Source organism: Anolis carolinensis, chromosome 4 (genome assembly GCF_035594765.1).
Source record: "Anolis carolinensis isolate JA03-04 chromosome 4, rAnoCar3.1.pri, whole genome shotgun sequence".
NCBI lineage: Eukaryota > Metazoa > Chordata > Lepidosauria > Squamata > Dactyloidae > Anolis > Anolis carolinensis.
In genome coordinates this window covers 156,199,856-156,226,369 of record NC_085844.1, presented here as the reverse complement: position 1 = coordinate 156,226,369, position 26,514 = coordinate 156,199,856, and the positions used below count along the sequence as shown (strand labels likewise).

The window sequence follows — 26,514 nt, the reverse complement described above, 5'->3', positions numbered from 1 at the left end:
TGTTCGGCCCTACGACTGACCAGGAGGACCTCTGTCTTGTCTGGATTCAGTTTCAATTTGTTCACCCTCATCCAGTCCGACACAGCAGCCAGACACCGGTTCAGGACCTGGACAGCCTCCTTAGTGACAGGTGGGAAGGAGTGACAGAGCTGGACATCATCTGCGTACAGATGACACCGGACCCCGAAACTCCGGATGATCTCTCCCAGTGGCTTCATGTAGATGTTGAACAACATGGGGGACAGTACTGAACCCTGCGGGACCCCACAAGTCAATGGTTGTGGGGCCGAGCAGGTGTCCCCCAATGACACCATCTGGGACCGACCCTCCAGGAAGGACCGGAGGTCAGGAGGTCGTTTTAGATCTACAAGCACTCTATTTCTCACCCTAGGCCGAATTAAGTTATGCCTCCCTTTCCCGTATCTCCCCCTCCCCTGGATAACTTCGATGGGGGCCCCCCAGCTGCTAAATGCACACTCTCTCCCTACATGGTCTACCATAGTGGTAGACTCACTTTCACATCCGAGGATCATATTACCGCTGCTTCCTACTCCTACCTCCTTGAGGGTTATATTGATGTTCTGATTGGAAGCAGTAGTATACTAAGCGTAAGGAGATAGGATGTTAATTTCTTTACCCCAATCCCTATAAAAGTGCTCCAGTGCTTCAGTGTTGTTTGTATTATCTGTGGATGGTAATTGCACTGGCCCAATAGCCTCTAACCACTGCCCTCCTTCCCACCCTCCTATTAGCCTCCCTGACCCTTAATTAATGCCCTAGCTACTAACACACCTTGATCACTACAGATGTTGACTGTGGTTATAACTTATGGTTATGCTTAATTCAAGTCCAAAGGAGGGTCCAGCAATAGGTATTTGATGTTATCATAATAAATATTTGATGTAATATAGGTGGTAAGCGGTTTAGTTCATAAAGTGCAGTGCAGCAGTTCACTTCTACTGGAAAGTGCTTATTGGTGTCCCTTCTACACTTAAAAGTGCTTTAATGACGACAACACTGTCCCCCCAAAGTGTTTGACAAACTTCTGGTTTTTAAAGTGCTCAGCAGGCAGCAGCTCAATAGGACAGAAGCTATACAAAGTTCTTCCCCCTCTGTTCTTATTCATTCCAAGGTGAAGTGAGGGAGGGAGTGAGGCTGCAGAGCTATAGCCAAAGGCAGGATGGTCCCTTAAAGTAAGCTCCACTGCCCTCTTCCTCCAAGTTGTTTCTGGAGTTTGCGAAGTTCCCCTCCGTTCTTATCAACTCACCGGCGTGGAGTGTGGGAGGGAGGCTGCAGAGCTGTAGCCAAAGGCAGGATGGTCCCTTAAAGTAAGCTCCACTGCCCTTTTCCTCCAAGTTGTTTCTGGAGTTTGCGAAGTTCCCCTCCGTTCTTATCAACTCACCGGCGTGGAGTGTGGGAGGGAGGCTGCAGAGCTGTAGCCAAAGGCAGGATGGTCCCTTAAAGTAAGCTCCACTGCCCTTTTCCTCCAAGTTGTTTCTGGAGTTTGCGAAGTTCCCCTCCGTTCTTATCAACTCACCGGCGTGGAGTGTGGGAGGGAGGCTGCAGAGCTGTAGCCAAAGGCAGGATGGTCCCTTAAAGTAAGCTCCACTGCCCTTTTCCTCCAAGTTGTTTCTGGAGTTTGCGAAGTTCCCCTCCGTTCTTATCAACTCACCGGCGTGGAGTGTGGGAGGGAGGCTGCAGAGCTGTAGCCAAAGGCAGGATGGTCCCTTAAAGTAAGCTCCACTGCCCTTTTCCTCCAAGTTGTTTCTGGAGTTTGCGAAGTTCCCCTCCGTTCTTATCAACTCACCGGCGTGGAGTGTGGGAGGGAGGCTGCAGAGCTGTAGCCAAAGGCAGGATGGTCCCTTAAAGTAAGCTCCACTGCCCTTTTCCTCCAAGTTGTTTCTCTTATCCAACCTTTGCTTATCCAATGGTCTGGCAGCAAGGACTGAACTTTTTACAGATTTAACTTTCAACAGTTAAATCTACTACAAGCTAATTTTATGCTATTCTGTCTTTATTTGTAGCCAATAGTAGTGTTTTTGTAGTCAATGTTTTCAATACATTGTGTTTTTTAGGTGCTAAATTCATAAATACAGTAATTACTATATAACGTTACTATGTATTGAACTGCTTTTTCTGTCGATTTGTTATAAAACATGTTTTGGTGCTTTATTTGTAAAATCATAACGTAATTTGACGTTTAATAGGATTTTCCTTAATCCCTCCTTATTATCCAACATTTTCACTTATCCGACATTCTGCTGGCCCATTTATAAGTGAGATAAGTGAGACTCTACTATAGTTATGGATTAACAAAGTATCTACTAGTTACTGTGAAAGTAAACTTTCTAGCTACTTATTGAAATACTATGTTGCATTTTAAGGCATTTTAGATACATTTGTTTTCACAGTTTTTACCATTTTCTTATTAATTCTAAGGCATTTTTAAAACCATGTAACAATGGGATCTTCTTTCTGGTTCTCATTCTCCTTGCAAGACTCCAATCCACAAATGTGCATGGAAAATGTCAGACTTTTGTTCTCTGAATGGTCTGTAGTCAGTACTCTCATTTTAAGAACTTGAACTACAAATATAAGATGTTTTGACAGCCAAATCTCTCTCTATAAAAGTCAAAGGATGTCTGTTTGAAAGGAAGAGCCACAAAGAGGTCCATTTGAATGCCATTTTCCATAACTTTAAGCAGAAATTTAAGGTTACCTGGAGAACAAATGAAGCTTCATCCTGAATTCCCTATTTCTATGATTCAGTGCATTGGGCTTCTATCAGATAGGTCCATATAGTGATAAAGGCATAGATCAGACAGTCCTCTTGTGTAGCTTTGTATGTGTGTGGGTTTATACATATACAGGCAGTTCCTAGATTATGAACAAGATAGCTTCTATAAGTATATATATACACACACACTCAAAGGGTAATAACCTGTGGTGGTTGTTTAGTTGTCTGTGCTGTTCAGAAGATTTAACCTAACTTTATGTCCCTGTGATAATTGGATTTTGAAAAATCTGGCTTGTTGTGGAAACAAGGATTGGCGAGAAAGCTTCAGTGGACACCTTGTCCCCATGATAACTCTTCTAGGAGTAAATTTCCCTTTCTGAGTGGTAGATATCTCTCACTTCCTATTGTCTCACCCTGTTTGTAACTATGAGTTGTTTGTAAGTTGGATGCTTTTAACACATATGTGTGTATATATGTGTGTATTATAAACACACACATAAATGCATACACATACACATATACGTACATGCATACATATATGCATACAGACACTCATATACAGTATATAAACCTACCCAAAGACACTTATGTATGTGCAAGATAATCCAAGCTTAAGGAGGGGAATGAATTGACCGTAGTGCCTTAGGATGTGTTGTTTTTAGCAATGAGTTAGGACAAAGAGAAGCTGTTCAGTGTCTTTTAACATCTTTCCTACCCTCAGACACTAGTTGTGAAAATTTCCTTGTTCCATTTCCAATTTCCAGGCACATGTCATTTGCACTAGATAAAAATCAGCAGAATATGACTTTCCCGTCATGCCATATTGCCAAGCACTAGGTTTCGATTACCACTCTTTGTAGTTCTCTTCAGAACTGTAAGGTTACTGCAATCTCCGAGTTACAAACATTCAACTTACATCCTACTCATAGTTAAGAAAAGGAAGTGAGAGAAATCTACCTCTCAGAAGGGAAATTCACTCCTTGAAATAGTTATCATGGGGAAAATATGTCTCCCCTGAAGTTTTATCACCAATCCTTGTTTCTACAACATGCTACATTTTTCAAAATCCAATTATCACAGGGACAGAAAGTAAGGTGAAATCTTCTGAACAGGGGCACGGACAGCAAAATAAACACCACAGGAGTGTTAACCCTTTCTTATACTATCTAAAGCTTGCATATATACATGGATGGAGTTACACTTAATAAAAGGCCTGGTCCAACTTACAAACAAATTTAACTTAAGAACAAACCTACATAATCTTGTTTGTAGCATGTGGACTGCCTATACACCAATTTCAAGCATTTAAATCCAAACAGGTACATTTATTGGTAAGCATATAGAGATAGATCACTAGTCATATGCAATTTAGCAAAGAAATGAAAAAATACACATATTTTAAATGTGTGTTGGTAGAGGTTTACTGAGATGATTCTCAGAAGGTTACTTAGAATCAGCATCCAATAACTTGCATTAGGTCACTATAGTAGTTTGATGTAGTTATGTAGTTTAACTGCCATAGTTCCATTGTATAGAATCCTGGAATGTGTAATTTGGCGAGTTATCTAGAATTCTCTAGAGAGCTTTCCCTTGAACTGCAACTCTACATCTCTCTGGCAGATGCTACCAAGTACCTCATGTAATTACAAATCTCAAAGTACTGAAGAATGTAGCCATGGGATTATCAAGTGTTATAACTGTACACTATAGATACACAGAAGTATAATGCACAACAGTTTACCTTGGTAGATCTCTTTTGGTTTCTTATTAATAGAGATCTCAGGTCATATTTCCCACTTTGTTTGTGTCAGAAGCAACTTGAAAAACTGCAAGTCGCTTCTGGTGTGAGAGAATTGACCATCTGCAAGGACATTGCCCAGGGAATGCCTGGATGTTTGATGTTCTGCCATCCTTGTGGGAGGCTTCTCTCATGTCCCCGCATGGGGAGCTGGAGCTGACAGAGGGAGGTCACCCGCTCTCCCCAGATTGGAACTGCCGACCTATTGGTCAGCAGTCCTGCCAGCACAAGAGTTTAACCCAGCACAAGAGCCACCGGGTTATGTAGGGACTTTGTCTATGACTTCATCAGGACAGTTGAGTGTTGGGAACTTCATTGAGAGTTTGAAAAAGTTACTGTTTGGGCTGCAGCTTCCAGAATGCCCAGCCAGCATGGTCACTGCCTTTTCAGATTTATACTCTAAGACAGTGTACGCTTCAAAATGAAGTTCAGACCTGAAGGTTCATGTTGAGATTGTCTTAGATGAAAAGATCTCTTTGTGTTGGCAGCATTCCCATCAAGTTGGTAGAACAAAGGGACGCCTTATGTTTTCTCCATATTTTCTCCCAGTTTTAAAAAAGCAAAGCAAAAAATGACAGAAATTGTTCCTTTGCCTAAGTTTATCTCTCTTGACCATAAACACAAAGTGTCCAAGCCAAAACTTTGTTTTAAAAAATCACATCATAAAGTGCCTTTAAACCATCCCAACAGTTTTACTCCATAGTCAAGTTTTCAGTTCAAATACACCTAATAATATGAAAGCAATGCAGGAAACAAGTTCTGATTTGCAAAGATTTTTAAAACTTCAAAAGGGATCAAATGTTGACTTTAAAATGTGTGCAGTGTTTCATTTAACCTGCAGTCTATATTTATTTCTCTCTTGCTCAATCTTTCTTTCTTTCTTTGGTGATCTTACAGGACGGTGAAATTCTTTGTTCAGACTGGAAGATGGAAAGAGATGGAGATTCAGGAAGACTGCTTAGTATGTTTTATCTTTCTCAACACAAAGATTGCTGGGAGACCAGAGTAGTGATCTTTTCATAGGCAAAGACTAAGATTTAACATGCCTCACAGACACTGTGTTATGGAAGGCTTTCATAAAAGGAATCACTGGGTTGCTGTGAGTTTTCCGGGCCATACAGCCCAGCAAACAATCACAGATACTCATGTTCTTCAACGATTGCATACAATAACATTTTGAACCGGTGCTAAAAATGACTTGGCTGAACTTAGCAAAATTGCAAGTATGGAGTTGGAAGTCAGCATGCATGACCAGGCAAGAATCAACTCTTAAAAGTAAGGTGTTTTGGAAATGGCTTGAACTCCCATTTATTTATTTATTATTATTTATTTACGCTATTTCTATCCCATCTTTCTCCAAGGGGACTCAAGGCAGCGTTACATATTGGCAGCTATTCGATGCCATCAGAACAATACAAAATTTAAAAAGACATTTAAAATGGGATTATAAAAAACAATTAAAACAAATTAGAAACATTTAAAACCAACATTCCCAAAAGCCCATATCAGTCTGGCCAGGGGTAAGAGACGATGCGGCATGACAGTGCAGGATGATGGAAGTTATTCCTGAGCAACTGAAGGAAGACAGAATCCCCAGAGACTCCTTACAAATATCAACACTTGAGACCATGCACAGGAAGAATGTAAAAACCATCAGCCTTAACAAAGAAAAACTGCTTTAAGTCTATGACTATTACTATTGTAATCAGTAAAAGGAAATTATCAATACATCTTTCATGATTAGACATATGCAAGACTGTTTTTTTCCTCTTTCTTACTGAAAGGGAAGGGGGCTGAGAGCTCTTCAGATAGGCTGAAGGAGTAATTCACTACACATGGGTTAACCCCTCATGCTAACCTGATTGAGATAGGAAAGAAAAATAATTCTAGATTGCTCCTTCAGCCTTCCTAGAATGGCCATTTACAGTGAATATCAACCTTTCATTTCAAACTGTCCTTTTTATAGGTTGCGGGTAGGGAATTCCCATCTTGGTTGAATTAAATATTTTCCTTCTTCTTTTCATAAGGCCAGAAGCCAAGCAACGTGCATATCATCCATGATGGACTTGTGCACACTGTACAGAGGTCCCCGTTTTTCAAAGACATAATTCTCACAGTTGGAGGCTGGAATTTTGCAATCTGGAAAGAAGGCGTTACGGTACATTGTTCTGGAATAGTGGTATCTCTAGGAGAGTGCATTGGGGGGGGGGGTGTGCAAACCACACTGAGTGACACTGAAATGACTGTCTATACATTTTTTGTATAATGTTTTAGTATAGTGGTTTTCAACCTGTGAGTCCCCAGGTGTTTTGGCCTACAACTCCCAGTAATCTCAGCCTGTTTAGCAGCTGTTAGGATTTCTAGGAGTTGAAGGCCAATCTGCGGACCCACAGGTTGAGAACTACTGTTTTAGTAGAAATGTAATATTTTTATGAAAAAGTCCCTATAGTTAAATATAACCACAAAATTAGGTTGCCAAACTTTTTGAACTATAAGAACAACTCTTCATCACAGAATCATAGAATCATAGAATAGTAGAGTTGGAAGAGACCTCATGGGCCATTCAGTCCAGCCCCCTGCCAAGAATCAGAAAATCGCATTCAAAGCTTTTAAGCCTTTGCTTAAAAGCCTCCAAAGAAAGAGCCTCCACCACAGTCCGGGGCAGAGAGTTCCACTGCTGAACAGCTCTCACACTGAGGAAGTTCTTACTGATGTTCAGGTGGAATCTCCTTTCCTGTAGTTTGAAGCCATTGTTCCATGTCCTAGTCTGTTCAGAAGAACACTGATTTATTTAACTATTACCCTTAAGTGGAATCAGATCAATTATTCTGTTATTTAGCTCTTTATATGTTTGTGGCTTTTTGATTTTGCATTGAACAACAAGAATTCCAACATATTAAGGGAGTGTATAGTTTTGTATTTCCTAATATCAGTAAGAATTTTTATATATACTTCCCTGTGCTGAACCCGTGGACAATCAGAATATATCATTTCTGTTCTGCTGGATCATGGTTCACAAAAAAATCGAAAAGAAAATATGCCCCACTGTGGTTGAGCCACAAAGTACCTTGGTAATGAAAAGTGATAATTTGTAAAGTTTTGTTTGTTCCTGTGGTTTGTTCAGGAAGAGGGTCTGACCCATCTATCCTTCCTCCTTTGTTAGCCCTGGTTTACTGCTGCAATGCATACAACTCCCTTTTGTTACAGAGTTCTTGACTGTAAAATGAACTGAGGATGGAAAGCAAGCAGGCTCCTCATCTCAGTATCTAGGTTTTTATCTGTTATTCCACACATCCTTAGCATGGTGTGTTGATGTTAATTGCCACACAGTTGGCTTTGATTTATGGAAGAGATTCCCAAACTTTGGTCCTCCTAGATTCTCTGACCATTAGCGAAATTGGCTGTTTTGAAATCCTAAATATGTGAAAGATCTGAGTTTGGGAATTACTGACTTACAGTATCCTATGAATGAAAGACCTCCAGGACATTCTGTTATCAACAAGCTGGCTATAGTCTGCACGCATGCAGCTGTGGCTTCCTTGATTGAATCCGCCTGCTTCTATTACGATGTTCCTGTTTTCCTACTGCCTTGAATTTTCCCAAGTATTCATTTTGAAATGATGGGTAAGTGTTCATATTCTAGAATATCAGAACACATGTTGGTGTGTTAAGTGATATTAAGTGAACAATTTCTATGTATATTCATTTTTTTTACTTTGATTTTGTGTTTTGGATTAAGAGTGGACCACTGCTTGAGTCAAGCTGCACAGCCAAGAGATACACTGCTGGGCACTGGTCCTTATCAAGACCAGGCGTTTTTTTCATTGGAAGAGAGGATGGAAATGTTGACATTTGGGACCTCCTGGAGAAAACTCATGAGCCATCTCAGACCCAAAATGTCTGCATCACAGTGATTACTTACATCAAGCCCTGGTTTTACTCTTGTATGTCTGGATCATATTTTATTTTGCTTCTCTGATTGTAACTTTGCAATGGATTTGTCTTTAGTGCATGAAGGCTGTTATCCTGTTAGTTTTTTTTTTTATGTCAGGAGCAACTTGAGAAACAGATGTGAGAAAATTGGCCGTCTGTAAGGATGTTGCCCAGGGGATGCCCAGATGTTTGATGTTTTATCATCCTTTTGGGAGGCTTCTCTCATGTCCCCATATGGGGAGCTGGAACTGACAGAGGAAGCTCATCTGCACTCTCCCCAGATTTGAAGCAGCAATCTTCAGGTCAGCAACCCAACCTTCAGGTCAGCAGTCCTGCTGGCACAAGGATTTAACCCATTGTGCCACCGGGGGCTGCATCCTGTTAGTGGCATGCACAGAGATGTAAGTCAGCCTTCATGCCTATGCATGTCTCTCTTTGGTCAATGTAGGGTTGGTTTTCCCTTCCTCTAACTTCCCACTAACCAGTGCTCCCCTCTGGACTCCCAACCCAGCCATTCTGCTCTTGGTGCAAAGCAGTGAGTGACTGAAGGAGTATCTTGCTTTATCCCTAAAGCCAGATAAAAAATGATTACATCATCCACTGAAACATCCAGAGGACTCCAGTGAAATTCAGTGAAGGATGTAACCATTCTACGTGTGGTTACAGGTTCATAACCAAATGTGTCTCCAGTGCCCCAACACCTTCGCCAGGTGCAGAAGAGCCATAGGTTGCAATAACTCTATGGTAGATCTAGGGATCCGCTGATTGACCAGCACAATATTGTTCCATGTGCAGGACTACTATGCTACACTGGACCATATAGAATTGTAGCCAAAAGGAGAAACAATATACATCAGTGCCAAATTCTTAGACTGGGCATATTAGCTTCATGACCTGTATTTGAAAATCATGGTTGCTTGTGTTAGGATTCTAGTTCAATGGGCTTTAAGCAAGAGATGCTTAAGGACAGCAAATCGGGGTGGGAAGGATGCCATGTGTACTTGAAAAGCTTTAGTTGATAAGAAATAGGTCCAAGAATGTAGTCTTAAAGTGAACATTTTATGATCTATTTGTTAATTTCCACATTTAATAATAATAATAATAATAATAATAATAATAATAATAATAATAATAATAACAACAACAACAACAACTTTATTTTTATACCCTGCCTCCATCTCCCCGAAGGGATTCAGGGCGGCTTACATGGGGCTTACATTTACTGGCCTCAAATATTTAGCACCATTGTTGTTGTTTTATGATTGTCTGTAATGTTATCTTCTGTCGTTTCTTACAGCAAAGCAACACTTTCTCGCTGTATCGGATGACTTTGGTACTCTACACATTTTAGAAATTTCTTGGACATTAAGCCATCCTTCCAGCAATGAGGTTTGTAACCTGTTCCACAAGGTCTTGGTGGTGTTGGAGTCGGGGAGCATGGAAAGGACGGGGCTTTGGGGCATTTCAGGTTGTAGTTTGCATGGCCATCTTGTGGCAGTCTATTGGATAGCAAAGAAGTGGCACATTTTTGGACAACAGATACAAGGTATAAAAGTTCCCAGCAATTTTCAGCAACTGGAAAGAATGGCTTGTAGTAGGAACAGATGAAGGACTATTTTGGGATACACAGTTATGTGTTGGAAGGAAAGCATGGCCTAAAGCAGGCATGGGCAAACTTCGGCCAATAGGCTGTTAGGAATTGTAGGAGTTGAAATCCAAAACACTCGGAGGGCCAAAGTTTGCCCATGCCTGGTCAAACCACTGTTTGTCCCCTGAACAAATTCCCAGCATCTGCAGTTGTGGGAGAACCACACACAAGTGCTTCCAGATAATTATTTTGTATCACATCAAATTGTCTAAAATTTAGTCTGTAACATTTGCCATTTTTAATCTTCTCCTTTCCTACTCCACCTTTTTTTCTTTCTACATGATATCTCTTAAGGAAGTACAAACTGAATAGCAGCAGAATGGTTTTTGGATGGTAGTAGTGGAAAGTGTCCATCAGGAAGCACCCAAAATCTTTTATTTAGCAATAAATTTATTCATTCATTCTTATTGCATTTGATTTAGAGCCCTGTCCTGCAAACTGTTTTTTGAAGGGAGGGGGTTCAATATTGACTGAGAAGAAGGGGGTAGAACTATGCTTGGGAGTCATCCACCTGCCGTTTTGCACCTGAGGTGAATGTATTGCACAGGAAGATATAATACACTTCTGTATGCAGTGCCACCAAAAAGTAAATACTTGAGCATAACTGGGAGTTACATCGCCTACAAGATTCCAGCCATAAGCCTCCCAGATGGATTGCATGGAGGCAATGTTGTTTCTGTTGCTATATATTTAGTAAGCCTGTCATAATGTAAGTTACTCTGGGAACCTCAGCGTTCCAGCGTTCTTTATTACTTTGAGAGAGAAGTCAACCACCTGACGTTTCGTGAGCAGCGGAAAGAATTCAGAGAGCAAGAAAGAGTGGCCCTGGAGCATGAAAAAACATTGAGGAAAATGGTAAGATATTATTAAGAGACCAAAAACAATGTTGTTAAAAGCTAATACTCTTAAGATGTTGAATCCATGACTATTGGTCCAGTATGGTCTCAATTCTTGATTTGACAAACAACACTTTTTATCATGTCAGAAGCAACTTGAGAACATATTGCAAGTCACTTTTGGTGTGAGAGAGTTGGCCATCTACAGAGAGGTTGCCCAGGGGACGCTTGAATGTGTTAGCTGGGAGGCTTTTCTCATGTCCCCACAAGCTAGAGCTGACAGATGGGAGCTCACCCCATCTTGCAAATTTGAACTGGCAACCTTCAGGTTAGCAACCCAACCTTCAGATCAACAGTTTAGCTGGCACAAGAGTTTACTGTAACCCATTCTGCACAAACAACGCTGTCCTAGGGCCTGTTCATATGGCTGTTAGTTCACAGCTTTCTCCCAACCAAGGATTTATAGCATTTGGGTGGCATTCAAAGCCAATTAGTTGCTTGTTTCTCAGCACATGGCTTCCTATAATAAGACATATTTTCATGGAACATCTTTGATTCTTCTTCTTATTGGTATTTTTCAAAATGTAATGTCTGCTCCACTTTCTTAGAACTAGGAAAGCACAGGAATCACCCACTTGTTGTGGAAAACTGGAATATTTGGATTTTTGAGTGGGTGTCAGGAGTACTCTCACCATATGGCTGGTGTATACAGGGTGTTTGAAAAAGAACTCCCTATTCACAATTTAATTTAAATGGTGAATAGGGAGTTCTTTTTCAAACACTCTGTATATCTGCAATTATTTCCAGAAGATGAAGTGATGTGGCAAAAATAAAAATAACTCACCCAAAAATCTAATGCTAGGTAAAAGTTGGCTCTGAATTCAAAACAAGAACCTACAGTTTTCTGATATGTTTTGTAGACACCAAACAGATACTACATCGAAACCCAACAACCTGTGAACATATACCATATTTTTAAGAGAACTCTCCTTATACACTGTCATGCACTGTTCTGACCATGCAGGAAATTTTATCTAGTTCTCAAGGATGGCAATAATTATTTAAAAAGCTATCAAGGACTCTGGGATTAGAGGCAGAGAAAGCAAATAGAGCATATTTGGCCCGGGGCTGTGGCGCAGACGGGAGAGCAATGACTCACTGACCAGGAGGTCATAAGTTCGAGGCCCGCTCGGAGCTATGTTTGTTTGTCTTTGTCCTGTGTTTAAAAGGCATTGAATGTTTGCCTAATATGTGTAATGTGATACGCCCTGAGTCCCCTTCGGGGTGAGAAGGGCGGAATATAAATGATGTAAATAAATAAATAAATATTTAGCCATTGGTCCTTAGTTCATGGAAGTTTTGGTTCCCAATTCCACTCACACCTACAAATTTCTGTTGAGATAATATTGTAGATTGCATTTGATTTTTCTTGTTTAAATAACTTCAAAGAATAATGGTCTAAATACTGGCAATCTTTGAAGGCCCCAGTCCTCCAACATTTAACAGGACATATGTGGCCAAGGAACACCCAAGGATGGTCAAGATGGCAAAGGTTATTACAGAGGGTGAATATAAGCTAGGAGAGCGTGCATCAGTTTGCTTTTGCCTGAGCCTCCTCTCCCTTCTGAGCTAATTGGGAGTACAATATTATGCATTTAAAGCTCCATTTTGCAGCAATGGAAGTAAGTAAGGTAAAAGGTAAAGGTAAAGATTTCCCCCTGACATTAAGTCTAGTCGTGTCCAACTCTGCAGGTTGATGATCATCTTCATTTCTAAGCAAAAGAGCCAGCATTGTTCTTAGACACCTCCAAGGTCATGTGGCTGGCATGACTGCATGGAGCACCGTTACCTTCCCGCCAGAGTGGTACCTATTGATGTACTCACATTTGCATGTTTTCAAATTGCTGGGTTGGCAGAAGCTGGGGCTAACAGTGGGAGCTCACACTACTCCCCGAATTTGAATTGCCAACCTTTCGGTCAGCAAGTTCAGCAGCTCAGCAGTTTAATCCACTGCACCACCAGGGGCTCCACAATCGAACTAAACTTTTCCAGCTGCATTTAAAATGTCAATTCTCTCACTTTTCCAATTTGTCAATGGAAGTAAACCGGAGACAAATTGGAAAAGTGAGAGAAGAGAGAAGTTTAAAAGCAGCCGAAAAAGCGGAGTAACAGAAGATTAATCAGGATTCTCCCAAATCAAATCAGAACAGTTGGAAGGTATCTTTTCCCACATTAGTAATAGCAGTGAAGGATGATGCTGATGATGCTGATGATGCTGATGATGCTGATGATGATGATTTATTTCTTACCCGCCTCTCCTTGTGGTTAAAGACAGGTTACAACATCGCTAAAAACACGCAATCACTACAAAACACACACATAAAAATGTATTTATACAAAATACATATTAAAATACACTGCACAAAGTTTAAATATAAGACACAAGTTTAAAATTCATGAATAAAACTAGCTGGGTAGCTAGAAAGGATGAATCTGCTTTACTTCTAAAATGTTGGTGGGTGTTTTAGAAGCAGAGTTCTGTCCAGGGACATAAGATTCTTCCTTCAATGTTCTTGCCTATAACATTGAGTACTTTTCCTTTACTTGCAGAAACCACCTGGTGGTCAAAGATCGAGAGAATTAATGGAAGAAAAGACCAATCAAGACTATACTGATTATTTGGAACTAGAAAAGTCTGTTCTTGCACGACTTGGAACACTGAAGGGACCAGATAAACATAGCCTATCAAGAATTGGTTAAATGTATGACTAACTCTTCTTGTATTCAGTCTTCCACAATATATTTAGCATTACTGTGATCCATAGACAAGTGAAGGGGACAGTCATTTGAAATACTGGTTTAGGAATCTACAAGGAGACAATACTCACTGCCCAAAAAGCAACTGCTCTTCCCCCTTGTTAGCAGTTTTACATTGTTCCACATTGGGGATGGCCTAAAATCTCAAATAAAAGAGGGAGCTGTATGTTGTTCTTCATTACTTTGCAACAGGTGCTATAAATGTATATGTAGGAAATAGTTAATGTGTTATTCAGTTGTGTATTCATAATAAAAGCAAACCATTTTACATTGTGATTGAGTAGTTATTTAATACAAATAGCACATAGACTCATCTTTATATAGTCACACCTATAAAGTAAAGCTAGGAAAGAAAAGGATTTTCTAGATGTCCAAAATTGATATTAAGCATTGGTTTTTGCCCAGACTTGTGAGGGGTTTGTGTGCACTGAGTGTTTGCCTTGAGCACTAAGTTCAAGAACTGCTCAGCAGCTTCCTATTTGGTGAATATAATCTATTGTAGTACTTTTTTTTATGTCAGGAGTTACTTGAGGAACTGCAAGTCGCTTCTGGTGTGAGAGAATTGGCTGTCTGCAAGGATATTGCCCAGGGAACGTCCAGATATTTGATGTTTATCATCTTGTGGAAGGCATCTTGGCCACATCATGAGAAGACAAGAAAGCTTGGAAAAGATCACGATGTTGGGGAAAATGGAAGGAAAAGGGAAGAGAGGCCGACCAAGGGCAAGATGGATGGACGGTATCCTTGAAGTGACTGGCTTGACCTTGAAGGAACTGGGGGCGGCAATGGCCGACAGGGAGCTCTGGCGTGGACTGGTCCATGAGGTCACAAAGCGTTGGAGACAACTATGCGACTGAGCAGCAGCAGCAGGAAGGCTTCTGTCATGTCCCCGCCTGGGATTGGGAAGCTAGAGCTGACAGACAAGAGCTCACCCTACTCCTCAGATTTGAACCACTGACCTTTTGGTCAGCTGTCCTGCTGGCACAAGTGTTTAACCCATTGCGCCACTGGAGGCTCCTAGTACTTTGGATATTGGACTAGGACTCTGGCCTAAATCTCTACTTGGTCATGGAAGCCTATTAAGTGACCTTGAGCAACTCACAGTCTTTCAGTCTTAGAAGAAAACAAAGGCAGGCCCACCTCTGAAAAAACCTTACCAAGATAATACCAAAATAGGTCCACAATAGTGTTGCTATGCACTGGAAATGTCTTGGAGGCACACAACAATAACTCTCTCCAGTTAGCTTGACTATACTTTCTTCCATAACGCCATCTACAGTCATGAGTTACATTTATTAGTAGGGAGGAAAGAATGAATGTCTGAGACCAATGTTACTTTAGTGCCATAGCAATGTTAATACAGTAGAGTCTCGCTTATTTATTTATTTATTTATTTACAACATTTATATCCCGCCCTTCTCACCCGAAGGGACTCAGGGCGGCGTACAAATTGGCAACAATTCAATGCCTGCACATAATTAAAACAGCAATGAAAATCCAATAAAACAATTAAACAATAGAAAAATATAAAACATATGATTAAAATCCATTCCTCCAAAATCCTCGTGCTGTAGCCGTAAATCAGTCCAGGGTCGTCTTTTATCATTTAATCTTTGAAAGCCTGGGCACATAGCCATGTTTTCAGGGCTTTTCTAAAACTCAGAAGGGTTGGGGCGTGCCGTATTTCTCTGGGGAGGGTGTTCCACAGCCGGGGAGCCACCACCGAGAAGGCCCTGTCCCTCGTCCCCACCAGCCGTGCCTGTGAGGCAGGCGGGACCGAGAGCAGGGCCTCTCCAGATGACCTTAGGGATCTTCCTGGCTCATAGGAGGAGATACGTTCGGACAAGTAGATTGGGCCAGAACCGTTTAGGGCTTTATAGGTCAAGACCAGCACTTTGAATTGGGCTCGGTAGCATATCGGCAGCCAGTGGAGCTGGCTTAACAAGGGGGTGGTATGCTCCCTGTAAGCTGCCCCAGTTATTAATCTGGCTGCCGCCCGTTGTACTAGTTGGAGCTTCCGGGCCGTCTTCAAAGGCAACCCCACGTAGAGAGCGTTGCAGTAGTCCAAACGAGCTGTAACCAGAGCGTGGACCACCGTGGCCAAGTCAGACCTCCCAAGGAACGGGCGCAGCTGACGCACAAGTCTTAGTTGTGCGAAGGCTCCCCTGGCCACCGCCGAGACCTGGGGCTCCAGGCTCAGCGATGAGTCCAGGAGGACCCCCAGACTGCGAACCTGTGTCTTCAGGGGGAGTGCGACCCCGTCCAGCACAGGCTGTAACCCTATTCCCTGTTCGGCCCTACGACTGACCAGGAGGACCTCTGTCTTGTCTGGATTCAGTTTCAATTTGTTCACCCTCATCCAGTCCGACACAGCAGCCAGACACCGGTTCAGGACCTGGACAGCCTCCTTAGTGACAGGTGGGAAGGAGTGACAGAGCTGGACATCATCTGCGTACAGATGACACCGGACCCCGAAACTCCGGATGATCTCTCCCAGTGGCTTCATGTAGATGTTGAACAACATGGGGGACAGTACTGAACCCTGCGGGACCCCACAAGTCAATGGTTGTGGGGCCGAGCAGGTGTCCCCCAATGACACCATCTGGGACCGACCCTCCAGGAAGGACCGGAGCCACTGCAGAACAGTACCTCCGAGACCCATCCCAGCGAGGCGTCCCAGAAGGATACCGTGATCGACGGTATCGAAGGCCGCTGAGAGGTCCAGCAGAACCAGCAGGGACACACTCCCCCTGTCCAGTTCCCGGCGTAGATCATCGACTAAGGCGACCAAGGCTGTCTCGGTACCATGCCCCGGCCTGAAGCCAGACTGTGCCGGATCCAGAAAATCGGTATCTACCAAGAATGCCTGGAGTTGTGCGGCCACCACACGTTCCATGACCTTGCCCAAAAAGGGGAGATTGGAAATAGGCCGAAAGTTCTCCAATTGAGTGGGGTCCAGTGATGGCTTCTTCAACAGCGGTTTGATCACAGCCAATTTCAGGCTCGCTGGAAATATGCCTTCCCGAAGGGAGGCATTCACCACCACCTTCACCCACTCGGCCAATCCCCCTCTGGCTTCTCTCACCAGCCAGGATGGGCAGGGGTCTAGGATGCATGTGGTAGCCCTCACCTCTCCAAGCACCTTGTCCACGTCCTCAGGCTGAACCAATTGAAATGAATCCATCAAAATAGGACAAGCAGGTGCTCGTGTTACATCCTCGGAGACTGCCGTTAATATGGTGTCAAAGCCAGAACGGATCAAAGCGACTTTGTCCGCAAAGAACCGAGCAAATGCTTCACAGCGGGCTGCCGAGTTGTCAGGGATCCCGTCTTGAGGGACGGGATATAACAAACCTCTGACAACTCGGAACAGCTCCGCCGGACGGTTCTTTGCCGACGCAATATTAGCTGCAAAGAAAACGTTCTTTGCAGCATCTATTGCCGCGGCATATGCCCTAAGATAGGAACACAGCCGTGTTCGGTTTGGCCCGCTTGGCTCCGAACGCCACACGCCCTCTAGTTCCCTCTTCTTTCGCTTCATCGCTGCCAACTCCTCAGTAACCAAGGAGATGGTTTAGCTCGGGTACTCGAGAGGGGACGTTCTGGAGCGATCGTGTCTATTGCCCTAGCCGCCTCCTTGTTCCAGAGGGTGACCAGAGCATCGACAGAGTCACCAGCCGAGGTGGCGGGGAATTCCCCAAGAGCCGTCAGGAATCCATCCGGATCCATAAGCCTCCTGGGGCGGACCATTTTAGGTCCTCCACCCCTGCGGAGGTTGGGGGGTGCAGTGAGTCTAAACCTGATCAGGTGATGGTCAGTCCATGGCAACGGAGCGATTGTGAGCTCCTCCACACCGCCACCTTCCTCCCATCCCTGGCAGAAAACCAAGTCAAGTGTGTGCCCTGCTCTGTGGGTAGAGCCAGATACTAATTGGGACAGCCCCATGGTTGCCATGGCGGCCATGAAGTCCTGAGCTGCACCGGAGGGAGTGGCCTCGGCATGGATATTGAAGTCCCCCAGCACAATGAGCCGTTGGGACTCCAAAGCCAGGCCTGAGACCACCCCAGCTAACTCAGGCAGGGAGACTGTAGTGCAGCGGGGTGGTCGGTACACTAGCAGAATCCCTAAACTGTCCCGGCTCCCTACCCTCAGATGAGCACACTCAAACAAGGTAGACTGAGGGATGGGGCACCTGGTCAGGGGGATGGACTCCTTATAGACCACTGCAACCCCTCCTCCCCTCCCTCCAGATCTTGGTTGGTGCTGCACGGTATATCCTGGTGGACAAAGCTGGGTAAGGTTAACTCCCCCAGCCTCGTCCAACCAGGTCTCAGTTATGCATGCCAGGTCTGCCCGCTCATCCAGAATGAGATCCTGGATGATTGCAGCTTTACCGTTGACAGACCTGGCGTTCAGCAGCACCACCTTCAGATCGGAGGGTCCGCCAACCTTGGCACCCAACTTTACTATGTCAGGAGGTCGTTTTAGATCTACAAGCACTCTATTTCTCACCCTAGGCCGAATTAAGTTATGCCTCCCTTTCCCGTATCTCCCCCTCCCCTGGATAACTTCGATGGGGGCCCCCCAGCTGCTAAATGCACACTCTCTCCCTACATGGTCTACCATAGTGGTAGACTCACTTTCACATCCGAGGATCATATTACCGCTGCTTCCTACTCCTACCTCCTTGAGGGTTATATTGATGTTCTGATTGGAAGCAGTAGTATACTAAGCGTAAGGAGATAGGATGTTAATTTCTTTACCCCAATCCCTATAAAAGTGCTCCAGTGCTTCAGTGTTGTTTGTATTATCTGTGGATGGTAATTGCACTGGCCCAATAGCCTCTAACCACTGCCCTCCTTCCCACCCTCCTATTAGCCTCCCTGACCCTTAATTAATGCCCTAGCTACTAACACACCTTGATCACTACAGATGTTGACTGTGGTTATAACTTATGGTTATGCTTAATTCAAGTCCAAAGGAGGGTCCAGCAATAGGTATTTGATGTTATCATAATAAATATTTGATGTAATATAGGTGGTAAGCGGTTTAGTTCATAAAGTGCAGTGCAGCAGTTCACTTCTACTGGAAAGTGCTTATTGGTGTCCCTTCTACACTTAAAAGTGCTTTAATGACGACAACACTGTCCCCCCAAAGTGTTTGACAAACTTCTGGTTTTTAAAGTGCTCAGCAGGCAGCAGCTCAATAGGACAGAAGCTATACAAAGTTCTTCCCCCTCTGTTCTTATTCATTCCAAGGTGAAGTGAGGGAGGGAGTGAGGCTGCAGAGCTATAGCCAAAGGCAGGATGGTCCCTTAAAGTAAGCTCCACTGCCCTCTTCCTCCAAGTTGTTTCTGGAGTTTGCGAAGTTCCCCTCCGTTCTTATCAACTCACCGGCGTGGAGTGTGGGAGGGAGGCTGCAGAGCTGTAGCCAAAGGCAGGATGGTCCCTTAAAGTAAGCTCCACTGCCCTTTTCCTCCAAGTTGTTTCTGGAGTTTGCGAAGTTCCCCTCCGTTCTTATCAACTCACCGGCGTGGAGTGTGGGAGGGAGGCTGCAGAGCTGTAGCCAAAGGCAGGATGGTCCCTTAAAGTAAGCTCCACTGCCCTTTTCCTCCAAGTTGTTTCTGGAGTTTGCGAAGTTCCCCTCCGTTCTTATCAACTCACCGGCGTGGAGTGTGGGAGGGAGGCTGCAGAGCTGTAGCCAAAGGCAGGATGGTCCCTTAAAGTAAGCTCCACTGCCCTTTTCCTCCAAGTTGTTTCTGGAGTTTGCGAAGTTCCCCTCCGTTCTTATCAACTCACCGGCGTGGAGTGTGGGAGGGAGGCTGCAGAGCTGTAGCCAAAGGCAGGATGGTCCCTTAAAGTAAGCTCCACTGCCCTTTTCCTCCAAGTTGTTTCTGGAGTTTGCGAAGTTCCCCTCCGTTCTTATCAACTCACCGGCGTGGAGTGTGGGAGGGAGGCTGCAGAGCTGTAGCCAAAGGCAGGATGGTCCCTTAAAGTAAGCTCCACTGCCCTTTTCCTCCAAGTTGTTTCTCTTATCCAACCTTTGCTTATCCAATGGTCTGGCAGCAAGGACTGAACTTTTTACAGATTTAACTTTCAACAGTTAAATCTACTACAAGCTAATTTTATGCTATTCTGTCTTTATTTGTAGCCAATAGTAGTGTTTTTGTAGTCAATGTTTTCAATACATTGTGTTTTTTAGGTGCTAAATTCATAAATACAGTAATTACTATATAACGTTACTATGTATTGAACTGCTTTTTCTGTCGATTTGTTATAAAACATGTTTTGGTGCTTTATTTGTAAAATCATAACGTAATTTGACGTTTAATAGGATTTTCCTTAATCCCTCCTTATTATCCAACATTTTCACTTATCCGACATTCTGCTGGCCCATTTATAAGTGAGATAAGTGAGACTCTACTATAGTTATGGATTAACAAAGTATCTACTAGTTACTGTGAAAGTAAACTTTCTAGCTACTTATTGAAATACTATGTTGCATTTTAAGGCATTTTAGATACATTTGTTTTCACAGTTTTTACCATTTTCTTATTAATTCTAAGGCATTTTTAAAACCATGTAACAATGGGATCTTCTTTCTGGTTCTCATTCTCCTTGCAAGACTCCAATCCACAAATGTGCATGGAAAATGTCAGACTTTTGTTCTCTGAATGGTCTGTAGTCAGTACTCTCATTTTAAGAACTTGAACTACAAATATAAGATGTTTTGACAGCCAAATCTCTCTCTATAAAAGTCAAAGGATGTCTGTTTGAAAGGAAGAGCCACAAAGAGGTCCATTTGAATGCCATTTTCCATAACTTTAAGCAGAAATTTAAGGTTACCTGGAGAACAAATGAAGCTTCATCCTGAATTCCCTATTTCTATGATTCAGTGCATTGGGCTTCTATCAGATAGGTCCATATAGTGATAAAGGCATAGATCAGACAGTCCTCTTGTGTAGCTTTGTATGTGTGTGGGTTTATACATATACAGGCAGTTCCTAGATTATGAACAAGATAGCTTCTATAAGTATATATATACACACACACTCAAAGGGTAATAACCTGTGGTGGTTGTTTAGTTGTCTGTGCTGTTCAGAAGATTTAACCTAACTTTATGTCCCTGTGATAATTGGATTTTGAAAAATCTGGCTTGTTGTGGAAACAAGGATTGGCGAGAAAGCTTCAGTGGACACCTTGTCCCCATGATAACTCTTCTAGGAGTAAATTTCCCTTTCTGAGTGGTAGATATCTCTCACTTCCTATTGTCTCACCCTGTTTGTAACTATGAGTTGTTTGTAAGTTGGATGCTTTTAACACATATGTGTGTATATATGTGTGTATTATAAACACACACATAAATGCATACACATACACATATACGTACATGCATACATATATGCATACAGACACTCATATACAGTATATAAACCTACCCAAAGACACTTATGTATGTGCAAGATAATCCAAGCTTAAGGAGGGGAATGAATTGACCGTAGTGCCTTAGGATGTGTTGTTTTTAGCAATGAGTTAGGACAAAGAGAAGCTGTTCAGTGTCTTTTAACATCTTTCCTACCCTCAGACACTAGTTGTGAAAATTTCCTTGTTCCATTTCCAATTTCCAGGCACATGTCATTTGCACTAGATAAAAATCAGCAGAATATGACTTTCCCGTCATGCCATATTGCCAAGCACTGGAATCACATATTATGAATACTATAAATTATAATACAATAAAAAATAGGAACCTCAAAATGTGGAGTTGCTTATTCATCCGGGCTCAGTTTTCAAAACCCAGCCCTAGAACTTCGAGAGGCGGTTCTTTCCCGTTTCTGTTTTGCGACCATTCTGCCTTGCTCTCATGAAAGGCAACACTTATTTTGGAAACCTAGTGGTTCAAAGATGTCCTTGATCAAAGCAAAGCAAGGGGAGAAGAATCCATTTTAATATGAATGCACGTTCTAAAAGCAGCACACTAACCTAGACTAAATCAGGCTCAACCTTTTACTCCTTTACATAGATTAGATCAGGGTACTCTCTTAATAATAAACTCTTTCATGTAAATTCAGTCTGTCTTACAGATGGTAACAGTGTGTGCTATTAATGGTTGCCTGGGATATCGCATATAATTCTGGCATTGTAGGCCATATGCAAGTTAAATATTCCTTACCTTACCCAAAATGTCAGAAGCCAGCAATATTTTGGATATTTAAATATTGCATTTGCATATACATACATAATGAAGCATCTTGGTGATAAAATTCATATCTAAAAAGAAATTCATTTATCATATATACCTTATACACAAAGCCTGAAGGTCATTTTGTACTATTTTTTAATAATGTGCACGAAACAAAGTTTGTGTGCACTAACTTTCAGACCTCAAAGATGTGGCCATGCAGCTATTCATGTGGACAATTTCAGATAGTGTAGTATTTTAGATTTCACAATTTCAAAGGATGCTCCATCTCTACAACCACAGACAACCAACCCTCTCTAAAAGAACTTTTACATTAGATAATTGTCTGTATTTACTTGAATATAATGCACCATTGAATGTAATGCACATGTCAGTTTTGAAGGTATGTATCACAAAAAAAAAAGATTTGCTGTTGAATGTAATGCAAGGTGGTGGTGGCAGCGAAAAGGCTGGATAGAGAGGCACAGCTTCCCACCAGCTGCCTCTCCCTCTGTCCCCAGCTGGGATCTCATGCCCAGTGGTGCAGGCCAGTTTATGTATGCAATTACGTATGTTGGGTCAATATAGGGAACGCTGTGGATGTAGCCTACCTGGATTTCACCAAGGCCTTCGACAAAGTCCCCCACGACCTTCTGGCAAACAAACTAGTAAAATGTGGGCTAGACAAAACTACGGTTAGGTGGATCTGTAGTTAGCTAAGCAAAGAAACCCAAAGGGTGCTCACCAATGCATCGTCTTCATCTTGGAAAGAAGTCACGAGTGGAGTGCCGCAGGGCTCCATCCTGGGCCCGGTTCTGTTCAACATCTTTATTAACAACTTAGACGAAGGGTTAGCAGGCACGATCATCAAGTTTGCAGATGACACCAAACTGGGAGGGATAGCCAACACTCCAGAAGACAGGAGCAGAACTCAAAACGATATTGACAAGACTAGAGAGATGGGTCGAAACTAACAAAATGAAGTTCAACAGGGACAAATGCAAGATACTCCACTTTGGCAGAAAAAAATGGAATGCAAAGATACAGGATGGGGGATGCCTGGCTCGACAGCAGTACATGTGAAAAAGATCTTGGAGTCCTCGTGGGCAACAAGTTAAACATGAGCCAACAATGTGATGCGGCTGCTAAGAAAGCCAACGGGATTCTGGCCTGCATCAATAGGGGAATAGCATCTAGATCCAGGGAAGTCCTGCTCCCCCTCTATTCTGCCTTGGTCAGACCACACCTGGAATACTGTGTCCAATTCTGGGCACCACAATTGAAGGGAGATGTTGACAAACTGGAAAGCGTCCAGAGGAGGGCAACTAAAATGATCAAATGTCTGGAGAACAAACCCTATGAGGAGCGGCTTAAAGAACTGGGCATGTTTAGCCTGCAGAAGAGAAGGCTGAGAGGAGACATGATAGCCACGTACAAATACGTGAAGGGAAGTCATAGGGAGGAGGGAGCAAGCTTGTTTTCGGCTGCCCTGCAGACTAGGACGCGGAATAATGGCTTCAAACTACAGGAAAGGAGATTTCACCTGAACATCAGGAAGAACTTCCTCACTGTGAGGGCTGTTCGGCAGTGGAACTCTCTGTCCCAGACTGTGGTGGAGACTCCTTTTAAGCAGAGGCTGGATGGCCATCTGTCGGGGGTGCTTTGAATGTGATTTTCCTGCTTCTTGGCGGGGGGTTGGACTGGATGGCCCATGAGGTCTCTTCCAACTCTACTATTCTATGATTCTAAGATTCTAATGTGCCACCAAATCTAATGTGCACCTCCATTTTGGTGTGCATTAGATTTGAGTAAACATGGTACTATTTAGCTGTATTCTATGGAATCATGGAACATGTAGTCTTTTGAAAACTTTGAGTCCTCAGCTTAAATGTTTTCCATTGTACATTTCACTCCCTTATGGGAAGGCGATCTTGCATACTTATTCTGGCTCTAATTTTTATATGTTCAATAGTAAGCATGAAACTACAGAGTGGGTTCATAACAGCAGCTGCTTAATGACTTATTTCCATTTGAAGAAAAGAATGCCAAATTTGGCAAGGCACAAGATTTCTCTGGCAGAGACGTCGACATTTGAAACTACAAATCCTAGGATTCCAAATGATGTAGCCATGTAAAGTGTGTAGAATGAAAGCACTTCAGACAGTATTTATTTACCATGTTCCCATATACATTGTGAAGAGCAGTAAAAGGTAAAAAGGATCTTTTCCTGCCCCTATTCTCCACCCCAATGATGGTTTAGGTAATTGCTGCTCTCATCTGTAAAAGAAAAACAATTGCACTCTTTATTATTGTGAAGAACTATGTGCATCCATTTGTCCTTGTACCACAGGCTGGCCCTTTAACACTGCAGTTTTGTGGCCTGGCAATTGAGCTACCAGATGTGTCCCAAGCTTATCAGATTTAGAGATTTATACTTTGGCACTGGAAGTTTCAAGCTATTTTTAAAATACCCACAGCAAGGCCATTTTTCTTTTACTTTTTAAAACAAAGCTGGATCATAAAGCAGTTTCTTCTGCAACCTTTGCAAGAAAAAAAGGACTCCCAAAGGATCCAAAGAATGAATTCAAAGGTCTAGCTCAAATGAATAAATATGTGGAGGTTCCTGTCTAATCATTTGGGGTTAGGAGGGAGGCTGGAGCAATAAATCTGGACTTCATGGAGTCTAATAACAAGGAGAGACTGAGATAGAGGGCACCATTCAGTTATCTTTATCAAATCCCCCAGTGCATATATGGACCAACTATCCTAAACCCTTTATAGAGAGACACTTCTGTAAACCAGAACTTAAGTGCAGTCGAAAGCATGTGAATTTAAAAAGTGGGTAGGGAAGTAGCCAGCATGAGAAAAGAATGAAATGTATTTTACTCAAAGTGACAAAAGAAAAGGTTAAGAGCACATACGGCTTCCAAATGTAGACTGCAGCTCTAAGCACACAGGAGGTGCCATTGACATAAAATAAAGCAGCTTGGCTCTTGGGGAATGCATTTAAAACTGAAACACTGTATAGAGGCAGAAAAGTCAGAGAATGGCTATTCATTCCATTTAAAATAAACAGTGAGATGACACAGAGGAGCCAGGGAGAACAGCCAAGAAAAGGGGTGGAAAGCAAAGAAAAAGGAGGCACAACACTCCATCAGGGTGGGTAAGAGGTGACCCCAGGGTTACTGTGTTTTCACCCAAAGTTGTTTTTATATCCCCAGACTGTGCAGAATTCACAACAAATCTTACGCCACAATTTTTGTTCCTCAGCTAGTTTCAAAGGTAGTACAAGATGCTTTTGCATACTGATATCTCAGACTAACTTGATTACCATATATACTCGTGTATAAGTTGACATGAATAAATCAGTGCAGGATTTGGGTTCAAAATTATGGATTTTGATGTGACTTGTGCATAAGTCACTGAAAGCTCTAGCATTGCCTCCGGTGCAGTCACCCCTGGCTTCCACCACCATTATTGTCCCACCTAGGCATTCAAAAGGTCAGAAGCGGTGTCATGGTGGAGAGTCGAGGGTTCAGTGCATCTTTTAGGCTCTTCCAAGACAGATTAAATAATAATAGTTATAAATCTTTATTTATAGCTCACTTTTCTCGCTCACAGAACCCAAAGTGGCCTACAACATATTAAAATCATGTAAACGACAATCCAAATACATCGATAAAAGTATAAAACATCATAAAATAAACAGTTTAAAAGAACAATTATATTCACATTCTTGTGGCATCGTGTCAGATTATATTGCACTTTGTTCCAGTCCATAAGCATTATGATGTTTCTTATTAGTCCAGCTTAGTTTCCTTCAAAGGCCTGTCTAACAGGAAGGGAGGGAGCTGTTTTAATTTCTATTGGGTGGGTGTTCCACAGGGTCGGGACTGAAAATGTCCTCTCCCTCGTCGATGTCAGTCGCATTTGTGATGGTGGTGGAAGTGAGAGTAGGGCTTCACCAGATCTCAGAGAGTGGCCAGGTTGGTATGAGGAGATGCGGTCAGATAAATGAGTTGGACCTGAACATTTTAGAGCTTTAAAGGTTAAGACCAGCACCCTGAATTGGGCTCGGAAACAAATTGGCAGCCAGTGCAGGTGTTGTAGGAGAGGTGTTATACTCTCTCAGGGTCCAGCACCTGTAAGTAACCTGGTTGCAGCTCTTTGAACTAATTAGGGTTTCTGGGCACTCTTCAGAGGCAGTCCCACATACAGCCCATTACAATAATTTAAGTGGGATGTAACCAAGGCGTGGTTCACCATGGCCAAGTCTGGCTTCTCAAGGAACAGGTACAGTTGGTGCACAAGTTTTAATTGTGCAAAGTATTAACCTTTCACCACTTTATTTAGAGAAAGGAATGGTTGTTTTTTAGAAGAGTTAATGTGCAGTACTCACATTAATGCAGAGATTAGTTGACCCATGTTTTGTGTTTGATTTTTAAAGTATAACTTTGACTTATACAAGAGTATGTATATGTGTGTGTATATATATAATCTTTGAATTCTACTCATATTGAAAGACATGGTCCTTTCCTTTAAATTGAGGTTGCTGCTTTTGCCA

General features: G+C 42.6%; 1 protein-coding gene across 1 annotated transcript; it reads left to right on the top strand.

The window, feature by feature from the left end:
- Positions 1-5,412: 5,412 nt before the first annotated feature.
- Positions 5,413-14,037, top strand: LOC134298335 (dynein axonemal intermediate chain 3-like). The gene is made up of 6 exons (XM_062978072.1): positions 5,413-5,496; positions 6,563-6,693; positions 8,275-8,479; positions 9,766-9,857; positions 10,849-10,971; positions 13,563-14,037. Exons 1-6 carry the CDS (start codon positions 5,463-5,465, stop codon positions 13,710-13,712), a joined length of 735 nt encoding a protein of 244 aa, XP_062834142.1. The 5' UTR covers positions 5,413-5,462; the 3' UTR covers positions 13,713-14,037.
- Positions 14,038-26,514: the final 12,477 nt, after the last annotated feature.